Below are 18,632 nucleotides of genomic sequence, written 5' to 3' on the forward strand. Positions count from 1 at the left end.
AGAATGTGCACAATGTTAAATGTTAAAAGATAACCTATAAAGCACACGGCATGATGGTGCATTTTCTACCAAATGCATAAACGCAGCTCAGATGTCATTCTCAAGACATAAAACCAGCGTCACCATCCGGATCTGTGAGTGTGTTTGTATGACATCAGTGTTTCAGGGCTGATGATGGTTAAAAAAAAATGCCCGCTAAACAGATGGCAGCCTGAGTTTACACACATACCCGAGGATGTCTGCTTCGCTCTATCTGCTGCCGATGGATGTAAACAAACTCACGCTGCAGACGCCGTCACGAGGCAAAGACACTGCAGCTGCCGCCAGCCCTCGCCCTCTCCCTCTGCTCTTCCTCCTGCTTTCCATCTTCCTCTTTCTCTCTCTCTCTCTCTCTCTCTAACAGCTCGCTGCTTCCCAAACGTTCGAGCCAATTAACTCTTTCTCTGCCTGGTCTGCAGCAAAAACAGCATCACCTCTCTCGCTAGGGACACATCCATCCAACTTTCTTTCTCTCAGGACACCACTTCTGTCTACTGCTCTCATTTCTCCACATTGAGTCTGTGTATCTCACCGCATGGACACACTGGACTCTGCTTAAAAAGACAGTGTTAGGATTGATCCGGCATATCAGATCGGTGCATCCCTGTTAGCCAAAAATGTAATCAAAGATTCACTCATCCATCCATTTTCTGCCCAATTGGAATATCTGGGTGTCATTTTTTTTATTCCAAACAATAATGTTTTAACAAAAAACTCATGTTATGCCAGGTTTGGTACCTGACAGTTGAGGAAAAAGCCTAAACAGTTTCCAATATATTTTTAAATTTAAACACTGATATCCTACAGTAATATGTACAAGTTTGCATCACATATGAAGGTAATCCTGATGTTTATATCTGGCAAATGCATCTAAAAATGCTTGTTTATTGCTTTAAGATTTCTACAAGAATACATAATAATAAAACAATACATAAGGGAAATACAGTCACATGTGGTAGAGGTGCTTATTATGTTGTTATTTGTATCACAGAAGAAAAAGCAGTTTGTTTTCTGTGCTGTTTGGATCTTAATAGGAGTGATAGGAGGAATGAGCCCTAAAGTAATTTATAAATAATAAAATAATTAAGATAATGACTTCAGTAAGCTGCCTCTGTTTTCACCTGCACTGTGAACCAGAACAGATGCAACCCGGGTAAGCCGATCAAAGAAAAAGGGTCGACTATCGAGGTAACTGTGTCATCATTTTCACAATATTGAAAGAGAAAACACTTTACAGCTTTAAAACTGCACTGAAGCTACATCAATCTTTTTTTTTTTTTTTGCAGGATTAAAATGTTTGATACGACAGATATTTTTTGCAGTGTGCAGATGGCTCGTAAACAGAGGCTCTCGGGGGACGTATCACGTTTTTTTTTCCTTGCTCCATGTGGTGGTCCTATCTTTGGCACACGCACACACACACACACACACATGCAGTACAGGTTTCACTCTTCTTTTTTGATGCTTCTCCATTTTCCCCCCCAATGCTCATCAATAATAAATTAGGCATGAGAGCTCCCAGCATCAGCAGACCAGTGTGCGTCTCTGTCAGCCCTGTTCAACTCAACACGTACACTTCAACACCATGTGTGTGTGTGCATCTGCTAAGGAAGGACACACACATATACATAGAGACTGTACATCACAGTTTACAAGAAGAGATTTTTAAAGATGTTCTGCAACTTAAAAGCAAGAAGCAAAGTGTTAATTAAGCTGCAGAGAAAAGAAACAACCCAGAAACAAACAATGAAAACTGATTTCAGACACCAGTCTTCTTACTGTGAGTCCAGCTCCTTTCTCAATAACATATTTTCTTCTTTATTTATCTTCTATTTGTCTTTAACTGTGAAAATAAACAATAAAAATAATAATAGTAGTGAAACTAAGGCTGAAAAACTTTACTTTTCCTTAAATGTTCCTCATTTCCAAACATTTTCAAGTCAAGTTACAATTTATTTTTATTAATTTAACCAATTTGTTTATTTTAAAAAGATGTACTTATTTGTTATGTTTATTTCTACATAGTTGTGGAATAATCTCTCATCTGCATTTGTTTTGTAACATGCATCTTGTGAAGTTTAGATGAGACTGGTGGGTTATTGAGCGATCCATTTTGGTGAAGAGGGTGACACAGCTCATTAACGACCCACTGAGTCTCTATCAGCTCCAATCTCCTCATTATGTAAGCTATATGCTTCTCTTCCTCCATCTATTAAAAATAGACGAGCAGCGAGACGGCAGCAGACGGCTAACATCTGCCGCAAAACGACGCCGCACACGTGCTCGCTGTGTACATGTGCGTGTCGTTGGATGGGAGCGAGGAAGACAGAGACGAGGGGCGAATCAACAGGCTCCTGCTCGACCCTCTTGGGCTTGAGTGGGAGAGTGTGATGAGTCACCCCACGCTCGCGCACACACACACACACACACACACACACACACACACACACACACACACACACACACACACACACCGAGTTATGACGGAGATGGAGGAGAACACCGAACAATGTGATTTAAAATCAAATCACACTCCATCAATTCAGCTCTGACAGTGTGAATAACCTGTTTTGCTGAAAACGCTTCATCTCCCATCTGAAACCTTTTCAATCGAGCCAATTAACAACAAAAGTCACTATAATTGCCTCATTTACACCAGGGCTGCAACTAATTAATTAATCTTTTAATCTAATCCAATGTCAGTAAATAAATAGTAAAAAAATGCCTGTTATAATTCCCCAGAGTCACCGCTTTCACCGCTTATCCTCTAGAAGTTCAAGCTGGAGCTGATCTCAGCTGACACTGGGCGAGAGGCCAGAATGGGTCGCCAGTCAATCACAGGGCGAGCATGTAGTGTAGAGAGACAGGTAACCATTCACACCTGCAGGCACCAATTAACCTCACTTGCATGTAGGAGGAAGTTCCCGGAGAGAACTGAGAGGCGACAGTCGTGCCACCAGAGTCAAAGGTGACGCCTTCAAATGTCTTGTTTTGTCCGCCCAACAGTCCAAAAACCCAAAGATATTCAGTTCACTATCATATATGACACAGAAAAGCATAAATCTTCACATCTGAGAGGCTGAAAGCAGCAAATTTCTGACATTTTTGCTTAAAAAATGACTAAAACCAAAATAGTTGGCGACTAATTGTTGCAGGTCTAATTGATACTGATGCTCAATTTGCAGTTAAGGCCTGAATGACGTTGGGTTTTGATACTCACAATACTGGCACTGCTACTAACGATTTTTAAAAATGAATTTAATATATAGTCTATTTCACACTACTTCCCAAAGCCCAGGTGACATCTTTAAGTTCCTTGTTTTGTCCTAACAACACTCCAAAACCTCCAGGTATTAAAAAATGATGTCAAACAGAGAGAAGAAGCAATTACTAGCATTAAATAACTAATCAAAATTAATTAATTAGCCTAATTGTTGTCATGCTGCCAGTCAGCATCCCGAGAAGTCCCAGACCGGATCAGAACCAGGGATGTTTAATCAGACACTCTGACACATTGCTGCTATTATTCTTGTCAGAGTGGGTAGAAAAGACCTCTGAAACATTTTCAGCATCTGTTTTCCACAAAGGCACCACATCAAATCTGGAAACGTCTCAAGAATTTTTCCCTGCTGAAAAAAAAAAAGCCGGCTGGCAAACCGGCTGGTTCGAGTTTTTAAAACCGAAGAGACGGAGAGCGACAGGAGATGATTTATGTGGAAAAGCCAGAGGAAATGGAAGTAATGGGGTTTTCCCAAGACTGCAGGTAGAACAAAATCAACACAGAAAAAGCGAAGACGGATGGTTCAAAAGATGATGAATTATTGGTTCCGGGGCAAAAAAAAAGTAATTCAGTGGACACGAGAGGAAACAAACTCAAAGGTTGCCACGTCTGAAGCTATAATGAGACACTAATAATGATCCAAAGTTGTCACATTTGTTGCATATTGTGCAGATCATAAATTCTTCTTCTGACCATGAAATTCATTCTTCAGATTTGAGAAGAGTAAAGGTAACAAAATCTTCTGTCTCAAAGGTCGACTTACTGGCTTTCTGAGCTTTCAGCCACCTCTCTTGTTACCCCTGACTCCCTGACTGACTAATCTGATGGTCTTAGACTTCCAAGGCCAGTCATATCCGATGTCAAACACCATCCTTGAACAGAGACGGTGCAACTGCTGTACTTCCTTCACATATATGACTACATGTGAAGACACCTGAGAAGTCAGCACCCAACAGTTGTAGTGCACTCAAACAGTGAAACACCATCCTCCCAACAAACTATAACATCTGTGTTAGCTAGAAGAGGCTGTAGTGATGTGCGTGCAGAGGCTTTGCTTTACAGTGGAAAAGGACATGATGCCTGTAAACATGAGCTACTGAACTACATGAACCACGTTGTCACATCCCCTCAAGAGATACAATTACTAGCTGCATTGAGAAGTTAGTGTCTTTAAAACCATCGCTGCACATGTATTCATTTATTTCATTTTTTCAGCAGGGCACCTGGGTTTAAGCTCACCACCTAGGACAGCAAACGTGCTCGGGACGGCCCTGCAAGCAGGTCACTCTCCACCTCATAAAGAGCCTCATCAGCTCCCCAAAATATCGATGTCCAGCTGACCTTGACTCGTGCACAAGCAGCGAGAACAAACCCACTGACAGCAGGACACACACAAAAAAAGACTGTGGAGGAAATGTGTGGACAACATGCAAAGTCACACACTCAAGACTCAGCACATGTGCACATCCACAGTCAGCACACACACACAGCTGCAGTACAGCACACACACACACTCAGCAAAATCAGTATATTACACTGACTGCACAATGACTAATATACTAATGAGTGTGTCTGCATGTGTACAAGATTTGAAGGCTGTAAACTGCAACATCAGTCATATGCAATAACCATGCCCAGACATGACATGGCAATACTGTTTACACTCTCTCACACACACACACACACACACACACACACACACACACACACACACACACACACACACACACACACACACACACAGGAGGAAAATGCACCGTTTCCCTAAGTTACGTAATACTAGCGGCAGCAGTGTTTCTCAGCCTGCAACACTCAATGAGCCACTTACAGACTTTAATATGTCCTGTCAGAGGAAATTCTTCCTATGATATGACACACAAGCACAATTATGACCAATTTACTGTTATCTCTGTTAAGTACGTTTTATATCCTCTGTTGATCCCCTACGTCCTGTCCTGCCTTGCCGTGCTCAACTGCTCGTTGTCCTCCCTTGTTTAGAAGTTACATGCCATAAATATAAGGCTTGTTTATTAACATAAAACAACATAAAATACTGACTTAGCTTACTAAACAAGCTTCCGTTACTGTGTGAAGTAAACACTATCAAAGCACGCAGCCGTTAGCCGTTAAAGCTGCCGTTACGCTACGTGTTTTGAATTAAAATTCGTGATAAACAGTCATTACTTACCGGCTCAGTTTCGAGTTGTGATAAAATATCCGTTTTTGAGGTGCAAGCTAACTGTTGTGAGGAGGACTGAGCTCGCAACCTTCCGCACTGTTTCTGTCTCTTTCTGGCTGCAGTCGCCGCTGGTTACGCCTCCTGCGTAGCACGCCGGCTGCGTCATCACGCAGGCTCGCACGCAACACGTAGATTTTTTTTCCGAACGATGACAAAAAAATATAATAGGCCTAATTACAGGCCTATTATTTCTCTGTCGAACAAAATTAAATATGTTTACTCAAGCGCTGTACTTAAAGATCCCTAAGATGTAAATAAAATACTCTACTTTGAATAACGATTTGTGTCTGATATTGTTTTTCCACATAAAAAGTTAAATTATCTTGTTATCATCTGTTCCTTCTCCCTCATTAAGAACTCAAGTATGTAGAAATATGCAAATATATTTCATTTCTAAAGTTTTCCTGCTGGACACAAGATTTCTCCTACTTCAATGAAAAGTTCATGCGCGCCTCAAGTTTCCACATCACATTTGTGTAATTTGAATATTGGACCAGAAAAATGTCCAAACCAGTTGAAATGTGCACAAAGGAATTTTCCACTTTCAGCAGATGAATGTGAAAACTGTGTCAAATTCTGCACATACATCACTCTGCACAGTGAAGCTCAAACATCCAACTGTAGGGACACATAGAAAAACACTTTTTTGGGTAGAGGGGGACTTTAAATATAGTTTTGAAGTACTTGTGTATTGTCATTTGAAACTATTTACTTCTATTCCACTAGATTTCAGAGGCAAATTGTACAAATCTACATTTAGATGACAGATACTACTTTGCAGAATATGAAATGTGACATATTGTTATCGATTAAATGACCCAACAGTATACAAATTAGTTAAAATGCGTATAACTAAATCAGCTACAACATTAAAAATGATCTTACACATTAATGCTTCAGTAATAACTATCCGATAGTGTGATATGTACTTATATAACACTCACAAGGACAATTTTCCTGCACAGGCATGTGTCCTTACCTGGTAATACTTACATACTTTTACTTAAGTAAGATTTTCAATGCAGGACTTGTAACAGTATTTTTATGTTCTGTAATGTTTCACTTTTACTTCATAAAAGAACTGAGCATTTCTTCCACAGCTGGCAATAACTTATACACAATGTAAATTATTAAAAGCTAACAACAATTTACTGGATACAGACACACTTATATATTGTATATCTAGCTATCTATTCCTAAAACATGCAAGCTAAGCATAATCATCGTCACACTATAAGTAGAATAGTACCTTATTACAGCTACTTACAACTACTACAACTGCAGTACTGCATGTCACTACTACTACCCCCACCACAACTTCTGCTGCTGCTGCTGTACTTCAACTATATTAATTGCCTGGAAGAGCCACTACCCTCATTACAAGTACTTCCACCAGAACTAGTACCAACTAATGATAATGACATTTTTCTTTTTCAGTAACAGTTCAAAATACAAAAAATATCAACAGTCACAAAACATAAAAGTGCCTAACTCTAATATAAATAAATCCTAAAAAACAATGACAAATAGAAAAAATACAGATAGATAGAAACAAATAAGTGAATCAAAATATGTGAAATTAAATAATTCAATGAGTCTTATAATTGCATTATAAACTGGAAAACAAAGTGAAAGAAAAAGGACATAAAATATAAAAACATAAATTTGTACAGCATATAATTTCTCACATGGATTTTGAAGAGCTGATGATGTTTGGGGAAGTTGTGGATGCTTTCTAAGGGATTGAGAAAAATCAGTTTTTCTTATTTGTTTGTTTGTTTGTTTGTTTGATAGGGGCAGAGCACATTAATGAACATCAGTATAAAATACAAGATGTAAACATGCTGGAGTTAGCAAGAATGCTAATTTATATCTGTACTCCCTAGGCAAATAACAAAAACAGAAACACTATCAGTAACAATATCCAAATATAAATATACAAATACACAAGCAGAAAAAGACAAAATACATTGTACACATGTCTGGTTAACAGTGATCACAGTTGTGCTTTGCCTTGAGCCATTGTTTGAGATGAGTCTTAAAGATGGGATATGTAGGGCTCTCCTTACTGCAAGCGGTAGGCCATATTTACAATATTATAATATCATAATATTTGACTTGTGAATGTGGAATTTTCTAAGAAGGCATATTAAGATTTTCCCTCTAAATGTGTTCATACTTGGCCCATCCTTTGATATAGCAAGTGTTCAAAGTTCATGTTGTCCTCTACCACCATCATGTGGAGATTATTTGTAATTGCAGGTGTTAAAATACGCATTAAAACCTCCAGTTCCAGCTTTACAGAGACCCTCCTGAGTCACAACCATAAACCTGTGTCCATGTTTTATATGGTTCATTTTAACACCCATTTACACTGAATTAGAGCGGGGGTTGGACTTCAACAAACATGCCAACAACATAGGCAAGCAACTTTTGTTTCATGTCACTGTGGGACAATCAGCTCCAGTGGGCTCCACCCAGTAGGCAAGACTCACAGGTTTTGTGTCAAGCAGGTTCAGCAACAGTTGAAACCAGAATTGTGTTGCACCTCAGACTGCTTAGAAGGAGCTGCTGAATTCATTTTGTTTGTCCTAAAACTTCAACATGTCACATTTTTTACTTCCATTTGAAACTTTGACACTTTGTCACTGTGGATGTGGATTAAAGGAGCCATTATTGAACTAATAATGAAGGATTTATAGGTCTTAATGAGAACTTTTCAGCAAATTTTTGACTATTTTAGTTTTTTATTGGCTGCACCCAACTAAAACTGCACAAAAGACTTTTTTCTTCAATGTTTTGGGACTAATATTTTAAGTGTTTTCTGCCTCACTTTGGAAAAACCTGAGATCTGTGTTAACCTGTGAAAATGGGGGCCTTGATTTGGTCTGAAGTCAGGACTGAGAGAGGAGCCTTTTACATGCTCCTGCTAATCTCAATCTGCTGTGTCGGAGGGAAATGTGAGATGCAGGAGTCAAAACCTTCACCACCAACCAACTTCCTCACTGTCAAACCCTTCCAAAATGAAATGAATGAACCGCAGGCCTTCCCTGAGGAGGAGAGACCCAGTCTTCCTGTATTTACTATGGATTACCCTCGGATACAGGTCCCCTTTGAGTTTACTCTGTGGGTGCTGCTGGCCTCCTTTGCCAAAATTGGTACGTTTGGATGAACCACTTGAACAAAATGTTTCCAGGCAGTCTTTACATTGGTGTTTGTGCATTATTTGCATCAGGATTTGCAAACCAAATAATGACAGCAACATAGCCTTAATCTGTAGGTTGGAGTCCAATCTCTTTATTGTCTCTTGTCTTCTTTTCAGGTTTCCACATTTACCATAAAATCACCATTTGGATCCCAGAGTCCTGCCTCCTCATTGCCATCGGCCTAATAGTTGGCGGCATCATGCACTCAGTCAAAGAGGAGCCCCCGGCTGTTCTCAGCTCCAACGTCTTCTTCCTCTACATGCTCCCACCCATCGTCCTGGAGAGCGGCTACTTCATGCCCACCAGGCCGTTCTTTGAAAACATCGGCACGGTGCTGTGGTACAGTGTGGTGGGAACTCTGTGGAACAGTATCGGCATAGGGCTCTCCCTCTACGCCATCTGCCAGTTTGAGGTGTTTGGACTTCAAGATATCAACCTGCAGGTCAGGAACAAACACGGGAAGCACAGGAGTGTGTGTGTTTTTATGTGATTTTGATATTTGACAGTTTAGCTTTTTAAATTTGAATCAGTGAAAAATGTTGAAGCATCAAAAACAGTAATCTCTAAGTCTTTAAAAGGGAATTCAGACAAGATACCCCCCCACACTATTTCCCTCTCATACTGCCAGCATGAGATTTTCAATTCCCATTGGGATCACCCATTTTAAGAATTGCACCAACATATTGCAAGGCAGTGGTTTCCAATATTTTTGGCTTATCATCCTTTAAAACACAGTAATATCTACAACCATATGATTCCTTAATCAAATAATTTCAGGCCTGAACACATGAAATTGCCCAAAGACTAGAAAACTAAAATCTAAAAGTAAACTTTAGATTAAAGGGTTTGGAATAAAATGCATAAGTGGCTCCAACATTTCCAAAAAATTCACAACAATAACAGAGAAATGTTTCATTCTTGGCCTTCAAAACAGTGGCTGAGAAAACAATCTCATCATCTGTCATGTGATATCATCAAAAGCTCCAAGGTCAATCAACAATTACCCTTCAAAAGTTCTTAAAACTTCTGCAATTTCACAACAAATGGAAAAGCTCCAGAACAGCTACTAAATGTACCTTGTGGTGAGATTGTTTCCTTAAATAATGAAGATGTTTCATTATTCATTCATCTAAATGTCTAACAAAGAAAACTAGACACAAAGAATGATTTACTGCTGTGTTTTACAGTAAAAACAGTAAAAACCTCTTTCTTTGTTTTCTTTCCATTTTCTCTATCCCTTACTTTATTGCAGGAGAACTTGCTGTTTGCGTCCATCATTTCAGCTGTTGACCCTGTGGCCGTGCTGAACGTGTTTGAGGACATCGGGGTGAATGAGCAGATACATATAGTCATATTTGGGGAGGGACTCTTCAACGATGCTGTCACTGTGGTGAGTACAGAGGTTGTGTGTGTGTTTGCATAAAACTAGCTGTATGTGCAGAAACATCTTGTTGGGCAAGCTTGTGATCAAATACCAAAGCTGGGAGATACTGTAGAAGGATTCAGTATCGCTCTTGAGACATACTAAGCTGAGGAATCACATGTATAAGCTTCAGATCAACTTTTAAATGCATTTTTGCACTAAATGACTGTGTGGACACACTGTGGATTTTGTCCCCATCACTTACACTGAAAGTGCATTTGAAGGGGATCTTTTAATAGCCAGTATGAACAGGAGGAATGATTACAACGAGGAAAAACCTTTTTCACTGTTCATATGGACACTTGACTGTTGTTTTAAGACACACCTAAAAAACTGTGAACCCGTCCTTTAAGTCTGATCTTTTTGTAGCAGGAAAAAGGTAAACAGCTGGTGAATCTAAATGCCCAGAATCCAACATGACATCAGTAAGTTACACATTTCCATTTAGGCAAAATGCAATTGGTCTCCTGTACATTTGTGAAAGAGACTGCAATGCCTGGGGGGTGATATGCAAACAACAGTAGATCTGTGTGCCCCTTCTTCCCCCCCCCCCAGTCTAGTTTGACCAGTTCTCCACTGATGAATGGAAATGTCAACCACAACAGATCCGTCTTTGCTTTGGCTGCATTTAACCTGAGAGGCAAGTTTGACTCAAAACTAACTAACTGGCACCCCAGTTGTATCTTGGGTGCCTTGAACATGTCAGTATTACCAGACAAGTGACACAGGTTGCGTTGGCACATACTATTCAGCCTGACCCAACAGTCAAGTTTAACAGTTTCACCCGTAGTTGAATTGGAGCAGATTCCTGAGAGGATTTGAGTTGTCAAACCTGCTTGACAACAGCTGTGTGTGAACTGCAGGTTACAGTCTGTGTTGTGTGTTTGTGTGTCATGTAAACTGAGGTAACAATAGCTAGATGTGAAACTATCCAACCTTAAAGTGTTTATAGACTTTCTTTCCTGATCTTCTTTTTCTGTCTTTGTCGTTGTGTCTCAGGCTCTTTACAGCATTTTTTCCTTCGTGACAGACATGTCACTTGTTGAATCCACTGATGTGTTCCTGGGTGTGGCCAGGTTCGTCGTGGTGGGGGTTGGAGGAGTCTCCTTTGGCATGCTGTTTGGTTTTGTGGCAGCGTTCACCACACGTTTCACCCACAACACCCGACAGATCGAGCCCCTCTTTATCTTCATGTACAGCTACCTGGCGTACTTGGTGGCCGAGCTGTTTGGCCTCTCCAGCGTCTTGGCGTGAGTGGAAACACTGGGTGTAGACCAAAAACTCTAGAAATATATTAAATACAGTTTATTAACCTGCATCTAACAAAATTTCATGTTGATATTATTGTTTGAAAAGTTAGAGAAATGAAAAGTGAGAAGTTGCAGGTTTAAATACCAAATTCAGATGGCAGTTGCAGACATTAAGTGGCTGAAAAATGGGTAACAGTTGCCAGATATCTGTTTAATTTGGTAGATTCCAACTTAAGTTAACAAAAAGTATCCAGAATCTGCATCCATCCATTTTACAGCTTCCATTTCAGAAATTACTGTAAACAAGAATAAATAAATACATAAATGAACAGAGAAACCTTAATTTATTCATCAATACATGTTGATTTAATATAATCCGACCATTTCATCCACTTTTCTATACAAAGCCTTTAAAAAGCCTGTCTTTCCATTGTTAAATTTGTGGACATATCTAGTCAAAATCTGATCAGAGGAATCAGTACTTAGCTCTAACTGGCACAGGAGGTGACAGATCACATCCTTGACCTCTCAGAGGAATGTGTACTTGCAGGGTTTTAAGGCTCAGTCACAAAAGGCTTTAATTTTTTCCCTCCCTGCAGCATTATAACATGTGCCATAACCATGAAGTTCTACGTGGAGGAGAATGTATCTCAGAGATCCTGCACCACCATTCGCCACGTTATCAAGATGCTGGCCACCGTCTCCGAAACTCTCATCTTTTTCTTCCTGGGTGTTGTCACCATAACAAGTGACCACGAGTGGAACTGGGCCTACATCATGTTTACGCTGCTGTTTGCCTTCATCTGGAGAGTAATCGGTGAGAGACTTATTTCCTCGGATGGGTTGTTCCAGAGCTTCTGGGATTTGGGAGCGAACAACCTCTGCCAAAAAAGCAGTGGAGGAAGTAAAACACAGTATAAAAATACTTAAAGAAATACAATATTTCCTTCTGAAATGTAATGGATTAAAAGTATAACACTCCAGTAAAGTACAAGTACCTCAAAATTGTACTTAGTTACTTTCCAACACTGCGATAGAGATCTTAGTTCATTCACAGGCTCATCAAACCTCTCAACTCCTTTCCTGCAGGCATTCTGGTGTTAACCCAGATCATCAACCCCTTCCGTACAATCCAGTTCACTTTCAAGGACCAGTTTGGCCTGTCCTACGGAGGCCTGCGAGGGGCAATCTGCTTTGCCCTGGTCTTCACTTTGCCCAATCACATAAACAGAAGGAATCTGTTTGTCACCGCTTCAATCGCCATCATTATATTCACTGTTTTGGTGCAGGTGAGACACAACTTCACCCTGTAATTCATATTATTGTTTGACAGGAGACTATGGGCAGGTTTTAGAAACTGAAAATGTTCTTGACACATGTTATGATCTTATCCAGAGCTATAGCTCCTGCCCAAGGCAAGCTGGGAAAGATCCAAATCTACAGTATATTTCAGTAACATATACAACCAAGCATTCTGGGGTTTCAGCTGGTACTGTAGAAAGAAAAAAGTAGAGTGTAAAGGGGGAATTAATTTAATTTACTGAAGAGTTGTTGAAGCCTGTGAGTTCTTCTGCCAACAATGAGACGTCTAATATGGGCTTTTTTGAGTTGCAGCGGGTGCTTGAACCCTGGTATACAAGACTAGCTTCTTTTATTGTAGTTTAGTAAGTTGGAAATTAAATTAAAATCTGTATCAGTGAGTAATTATACAAACCTTTGGGCAAAAAATATAGTTTTACTTACAAAACAATACATTAGGAAACAATATAAGCCAATAACACAACATAGAAGATTAGACTAACGCTACAGCTTATCTTAAATATCTTACCTACCACCGAAAATATAGGCACTAATGATTGGTTTCAAATAAATAATGATATAACAAGTTGAATTTACATATCCATTATCATCTGTTACACATGCACAGTAACAGCTTAAATGTGGTTTCTGTGGATTTACAATATTGTTTTTTTCTTTTCAACAGCCAGGTTATTTCAAAAACAAGCACTCTGACTGCTTTTATATATATTTTCTATCATCTTTCCAGGGTATCAGCATCCGTCCCATAGTAGAGTATATAAACATCAGGAGGACCAACAAAGATCTGAACACCATCAATGTCGAGGTTCACAATAGGGCAAGTATTAGCTGTTACTGTAATGTATTTTGTTTTCTCTTCTTTACTGATTTTAATCCTTATTTAACAGCTTTAACAGCTCATGTTGTTTTTCTTCTACTGCCTGTCCCTTGACACCTGTTCTAGTTGGTAAATTGCTGCATTTCTGTGTTTTGGCCAGGTGATGGAGCACATTGTTAGTGGTATTGAGGACTTGTGTGGACAATGGAGCCACTTTTACTGGAAAGACAAGTAGGATATTTCTGTTTATTACTTAGTAAGATTCAAGAAAAACAACACAGATTGAAATATAATGAATTTATTTGGGATATTTTGGATATTCAGCATCAATGCTTGATATATTCTCTATTCCTTTGTTTGTGTGTCAGGTTTAAGAAGTTCAACGATCGTATTTTGAGGCGCATCTTGCTTCGAGACAACAGGGCTGAGTCCAGTATTGTGTCTCTGTATAAGAAACTGGAGCTGCAGACCGCCATCGGCTTACTGGACACGCCTCTGGGAGACCTGAGTGCAGCGCCATCTATTGTTTCTCTGCAGTAAGTTACTCTACACAGGCTGATCAGTTCATTAAAGAAAAGACTTGATGTCTTACTGCAAAGTGGAAAAACCTTTATCAATGATTAATGATGTTTTTGCCTTCATCAAGTCTGCAGCTTTTAATGTTAATAAGCTATTGATCAAGTTTTTTGATCCAGGTACTCTCCAACTAGAAGGATCTATTATTATTATTATAATGTTATTATAGTATTATTATACCAATTAGCATGGCTCTAGGGATGGCAATGTTGGTCCACTTTGGTCCAGATGAAAATATATCAACAATTAGTGGATGGATTTCCATAAATAATTACAGAGACATTCATGGTGCCCAGAGAATGAATCCTAATAACTTTGGTGATTCACTAACTTTTCCTCTAACACCACCATGAAGTTGACATTTGTGGTTTTTAGTGAAACATCTTAACCGTTACTGGATGGTTTGCCATTAAATTTGACATTCATGCTCCTCTCAGGATAAATCATCATAACCTTGGTGATCCTGAACCCAAGTACAAATTATTAGAGCCACTAGCATGGCTGTTGTTTCACTATAACAGCTTATACATGACCTGCAAATTTTAGCAAATGATTAGAATGACAATGATAAAGCTAATACTGACTGTGAAACTCTATCTGCTCACTAACTGTCACTGCAAGTGCATCTGCTTAATGCATTAAACAAATCTAATTTGGCTCCAGCTGATGGTGCAGTTTTCCATCAGCTGGAAATCTGTCCATCCTAATTGCAACTCGTCTTAATGTCAGTAGTAATAGCAAAACATTAGATTTCATTAATGTCTCTCATTCACCGTTCATTGCTCTCACCTCTTATCAGTGATGAGAGGAAGGAAGCGTCTCGATCGAAGAAGAAGTTCCTGGCAGCCGACGTGAGGAAAATGCACGACATCCTGTCAAAGAACATGTACAAGATCAGACAGAAGGTAAAATCATTGGCATAGCTCTATGCTGTCAATGTGTCATCGGTTGTGTCTGTTCAAAAACAAGAGGTTTCGCTTTTAAATGAAGTTGAATTGACATCTAATGGTGTTTAATACCATTTCAACATTAATTTCTGGAATAGGTCTCCATGTATCTTTTCCCTTAAACTACATGTGTGTGTAACGCTTCCCATGTTTATTTCTCATGATTGGTCATTTTTGATTGGAAACTAGACAGGTGTATAAGCTTTAATGACTCATTTAATGTTCTTAAATGTCTTTGGTTGACAAATTCATCAGATTTCATAAAAACATTTATTTTTGATGGCGTTAAAGTTAATCTGCATGAGAAGCAATAGAAATCAGTAGTTTCTGCAGGTTAAATGACTTGTTGGAGTATTTTTGCAGTGTATACATGCTCATTGAAAAAGCAAATAAGAAGAAATATGTGTAGTTTCAAGGAAAATACACCTGAAATTTCTCTCACATAATAATATTTTCATGAATTCTGTAAAATTGCAGTAGCTGTTTTGTTTTTACTTGTATTTGATTATGGTGTCTGAACTTTTCTGAACCTTAAAGTAGTGGTCCATCAGTTTATTTTACCACTTCCATAAAGCTGGGCGACTCAGAGGAAACATAAAAAAGGGTAAATTTGATGCAGCCAAGATATCTTTACCTTTAGTCCCTTAAAAAAACAATGGGTCCTAAACTTCTGATGATGCAAACACTCCAAATGACTAGTTTCCCTTATTTCAGATTTTTTTGTGTTGTTGTTTTACAAGAATCAGAGTCAGCGTAAATGTTACTTCTCACCCTAACGTTTCCTGTGCATCAACTATTTATATTAAATTTGTTGTTCCCACCGTTCACTTCTTACCAAGTATCTCTCCTTGTTGTTCAGACGATGGCTTACACCAACAAATACAACCTACCCGAGAACAACCCGGCCAGGGAGATTCTGATTCGCCGACATGCAAGCATCAGACGCAGCCTCCGTGCTGAAAGTTTCCGTGAGCAGGTGGGTTTCTGTTTTAAAAGGACTTTAATAAATAACTTCCTGCTTTATACCTGCCTGACCCTTATTCTTCCTCCTCTTCTTCCAGCCTGCACTGAACATCCCCAAGTCTCAGAAGTACTTCTCCCTCCAGCCTGGCGGGGATCTGGAGTCTGCCTTCCACCTCAGAAGACGAAGTCATGGTGAGTTTATACTGATGAAAGCATCTTTGTTTTTGATTGTCCTGGTTACAAACTAAATGCTTAAATATTTGTGTTGTGTCAGGTGGTGGTCAGTTGGATCGTCTCTCAGACCGTCTCCAAGCTTCTGGTGTGTCGCCCCGCTCCTCATACCGCTCCGAAGTGTCTATGAGGAGGTTGAACACCATCAAGGAGTCTGGGAGTACAGGGGAGAAGCCAGTTGCTCCTGGGCTGGATGTTTTAGATGAGAGGGGGCCTGGAAGTCTCAAAGCTTCCAGCCTCAGAGGCAGGAAAGGACCAGTTCCTGCACCTAGGAGGCACAGTTCGAATCGAGAAGCAGATGTTGAGCCAGCTGACTCAGAAGGAGAAGGAGAGGAAACAGTGCGTCCTCCCCAGCTACCACCACCTCGAGGGTGGGTGCCGGACAACCAGGATCTCAATGGAAATGGGGCGGGAAACCCACTACTTAGACACACATCACAGGGGTCTCGAGGCTCAGGAACATGACAAAGGGAAGGACGGAGGGATGAGGCACGTGAACAGAGGTAGAGCTGCTCTGGAGGCTGAACTATTGGTTGAGATAAACACCAAAAACATAGATGTAAAATTAGCTAAATGACAAGTGAAAAACAGGAAATATGAGTGAACAATATAAAATAGAATATAAATGACAAATAAAAGACTGATGATTTTATATGACTAGTTAGATTTTTTTTTCATTAGGCCACAAGATTTCATGATATTGATGCCTTGGAACTGCTCTTTTTTTTTTTAGATAAATTATATCTATTGGGTTTTGCCCACTGAGGTTTAACTCAACCAGTTGCATTATTTCTGCCTTATGAAATCTTTCTCTGAGAAATAACTGTGTTTGTATGATCAAAACTACAATTCAATGACCTAAACTTACTGCCATGTTCTTCATTGGTGCATGCGTATGAGCACATGCAAACACACCTTTTTATTGTCCGTCCTTATAGTGTCTAAGAAGGTGTACATGGGGAGTCAAGAAGGTCTTGATCACTTTAGAATATTTAAAATTAGCATATATTGTTTATTGAGTTGTCTTTTTTAAACATCGTGGTGTGAATGTAATGAGTAAATGTTGCTAAAAGTACTGTATAAAAATAAATGCAACAAACCTCAGATCTCTTGTATTCTTGTATGTGTTCAACATTAGCTCCACATGATCGCGGGTGTCTTCTATTAAAAGAAATAGCAGTAAAAATAGCACCTGCAAACCAATAACACAAAGGGCTTAATGAGTCATCAGCTGCCAATCAAGAGCCCACACAACCATGATACAAAATGTATTTATGTCACTGTAATGAAAGACAGAGAGACAGAGATCTAAATATATTAAGTACTATCAGGCCTAATAATGGTGCTTTATATGTCACCACTAAACTACTATCCAATGCAACAGATGGTGACAATGGTGGGAATGGCAGTGTTGCCTAAAATTAGCAGCAAGCTAAGAATGGAGCTGAAGCCAATAACTGAGTGAAACCTCTCATGCAAGTTTCTTTTTTTTGCAAGGATGAAGATAGAAGATGAAAAACACAGTCAGAGCACACACACAGTTCCTTTTTGTGTTTACTGGAGGACGCTGAAGAGGACAAAACTGAATTGTAATGGAGAACATCGGTTTTATTGTACTAATAATAATAATAGAACTTTATTCATACACTTGCACCAAGTTAGAGCGGGGATCATTGTCCTCTTTTATATGTTACACAAACCACATCAGTGTCTGAATTTATCATTTCTAGCACTACTATTTCTAATTTATAGTATTCATGCTTCATTTGCATCTATGTGCTGGATATGATTTGTGACTGATGGACTTTCAGAGTTTTTCAGCCAAGTAAATGAGAAAAAAAAACATTTTGTTTGGTACTTTTTTGCCCTCTAACTAATGATATGTTTCCCTTCAGTTCAGTAAAAAGAAGAGGGAACTCTCATTTACTTCCCATATGTTTATACATTAAATTTCCATCTGTGCTGCCACTGTCCACTCTCCACACAAGGGTATGTTCTTGTTATTCTTGTTTCTTATCTGTATGCAACACTAAAGATGTTCTGTGTCTTTAATGCTAAAGCAAATTTAGCATTTAACCTTTGGTGCAATGTTGAATGACTTAAGATGGTGATTTGCCTCAGGATATAGATCCAGTTAGATTACCTGATGCCTATGGAGTTATATTACACTCTTGTATTCTACCATTTAAACAGTACATTTGAAACCAGAGGACCCATATGTGCTATTAAACTCAGGAGAGAGGAGATGCAGCACTAAAGACTCTCCCTCGTTTGCTTTAATGTCCTCTTTTATTGGTCTATCCAACTGTGTGACTGCCCTTCACACTCAGCATCATCTTTC

The 18,632-nt window shown here is 39.3% G+C and overlaps 2 protein-coding genes across 7 annotated transcripts in view; one reads left to right on the forward strand and one right to left on the reverse strand.

The window, feature by feature from the left end:
* LOC121891907 (inositol polyphosphate-4-phosphatase type I A-like) overlaps positions 1-5,662 on the reverse strand; it is a 50,769-nt gene extending 45,107 nt beyond the window's left edge. For 3 of the 6 annotated variants that reach the window (XM_042404550.1, XM_042404547.1, XM_042404549.1), the window contains exon 1: positions 5,508-5,660. The gene's annotated coding sequence lies outside the window, so the exon portion shown is untranslated. Of the gene's footprint in view, positions 1-229; positions 350-5,507 lie in introns of those variants that run through there. The other 3 variants (XM_042404551.1, XM_042404548.1, XM_042404553.1) reach the window with 3 other exon arrangements.
* A 2,624-nt stretch (positions 5,663-8,286) lies between these two features.
* LOC121891908 (sodium/hydrogen exchanger 2-like) lies at positions 8,287-17,439 on the forward strand. The gene is made up of 13 exons (XM_042404554.1): positions 8,287-8,716; positions 8,881-9,206; positions 10,017-10,154; positions 11,187-11,437; positions 12,037-12,254; positions 12,527-12,726; positions 13,485-13,574; positions 13,735-13,805; positions 13,943-14,110; positions 14,950-15,055; positions 15,957-16,073; positions 16,159-16,252; positions 16,335-17,439. Exons 1-13 carry the CDS (start codon positions 8,428-8,430, stop codon positions 16,754-16,756), a joined length of 2,490 nt encoding a protein of 829 aa, XP_042260488.1. The 5' UTR covers positions 8,287-8,427; the 3' UTR covers positions 16,757-17,439.
* Positions 17,440-18,632: the final 1,193 nt, after the last annotated feature.

The sequence above is a fragment of the Thunnus maccoyii genome, chromosome 24 (genome assembly GCF_910596095.1).
Source record: "Thunnus maccoyii chromosome 24, fThuMac1.1, whole genome shotgun sequence".
In the NCBI taxonomy this organism is placed as follows: domain Eukaryota; kingdom Metazoa; phylum Chordata; class Actinopteri; order Scombriformes; family Scombridae; genus Thunnus; species Thunnus maccoyii.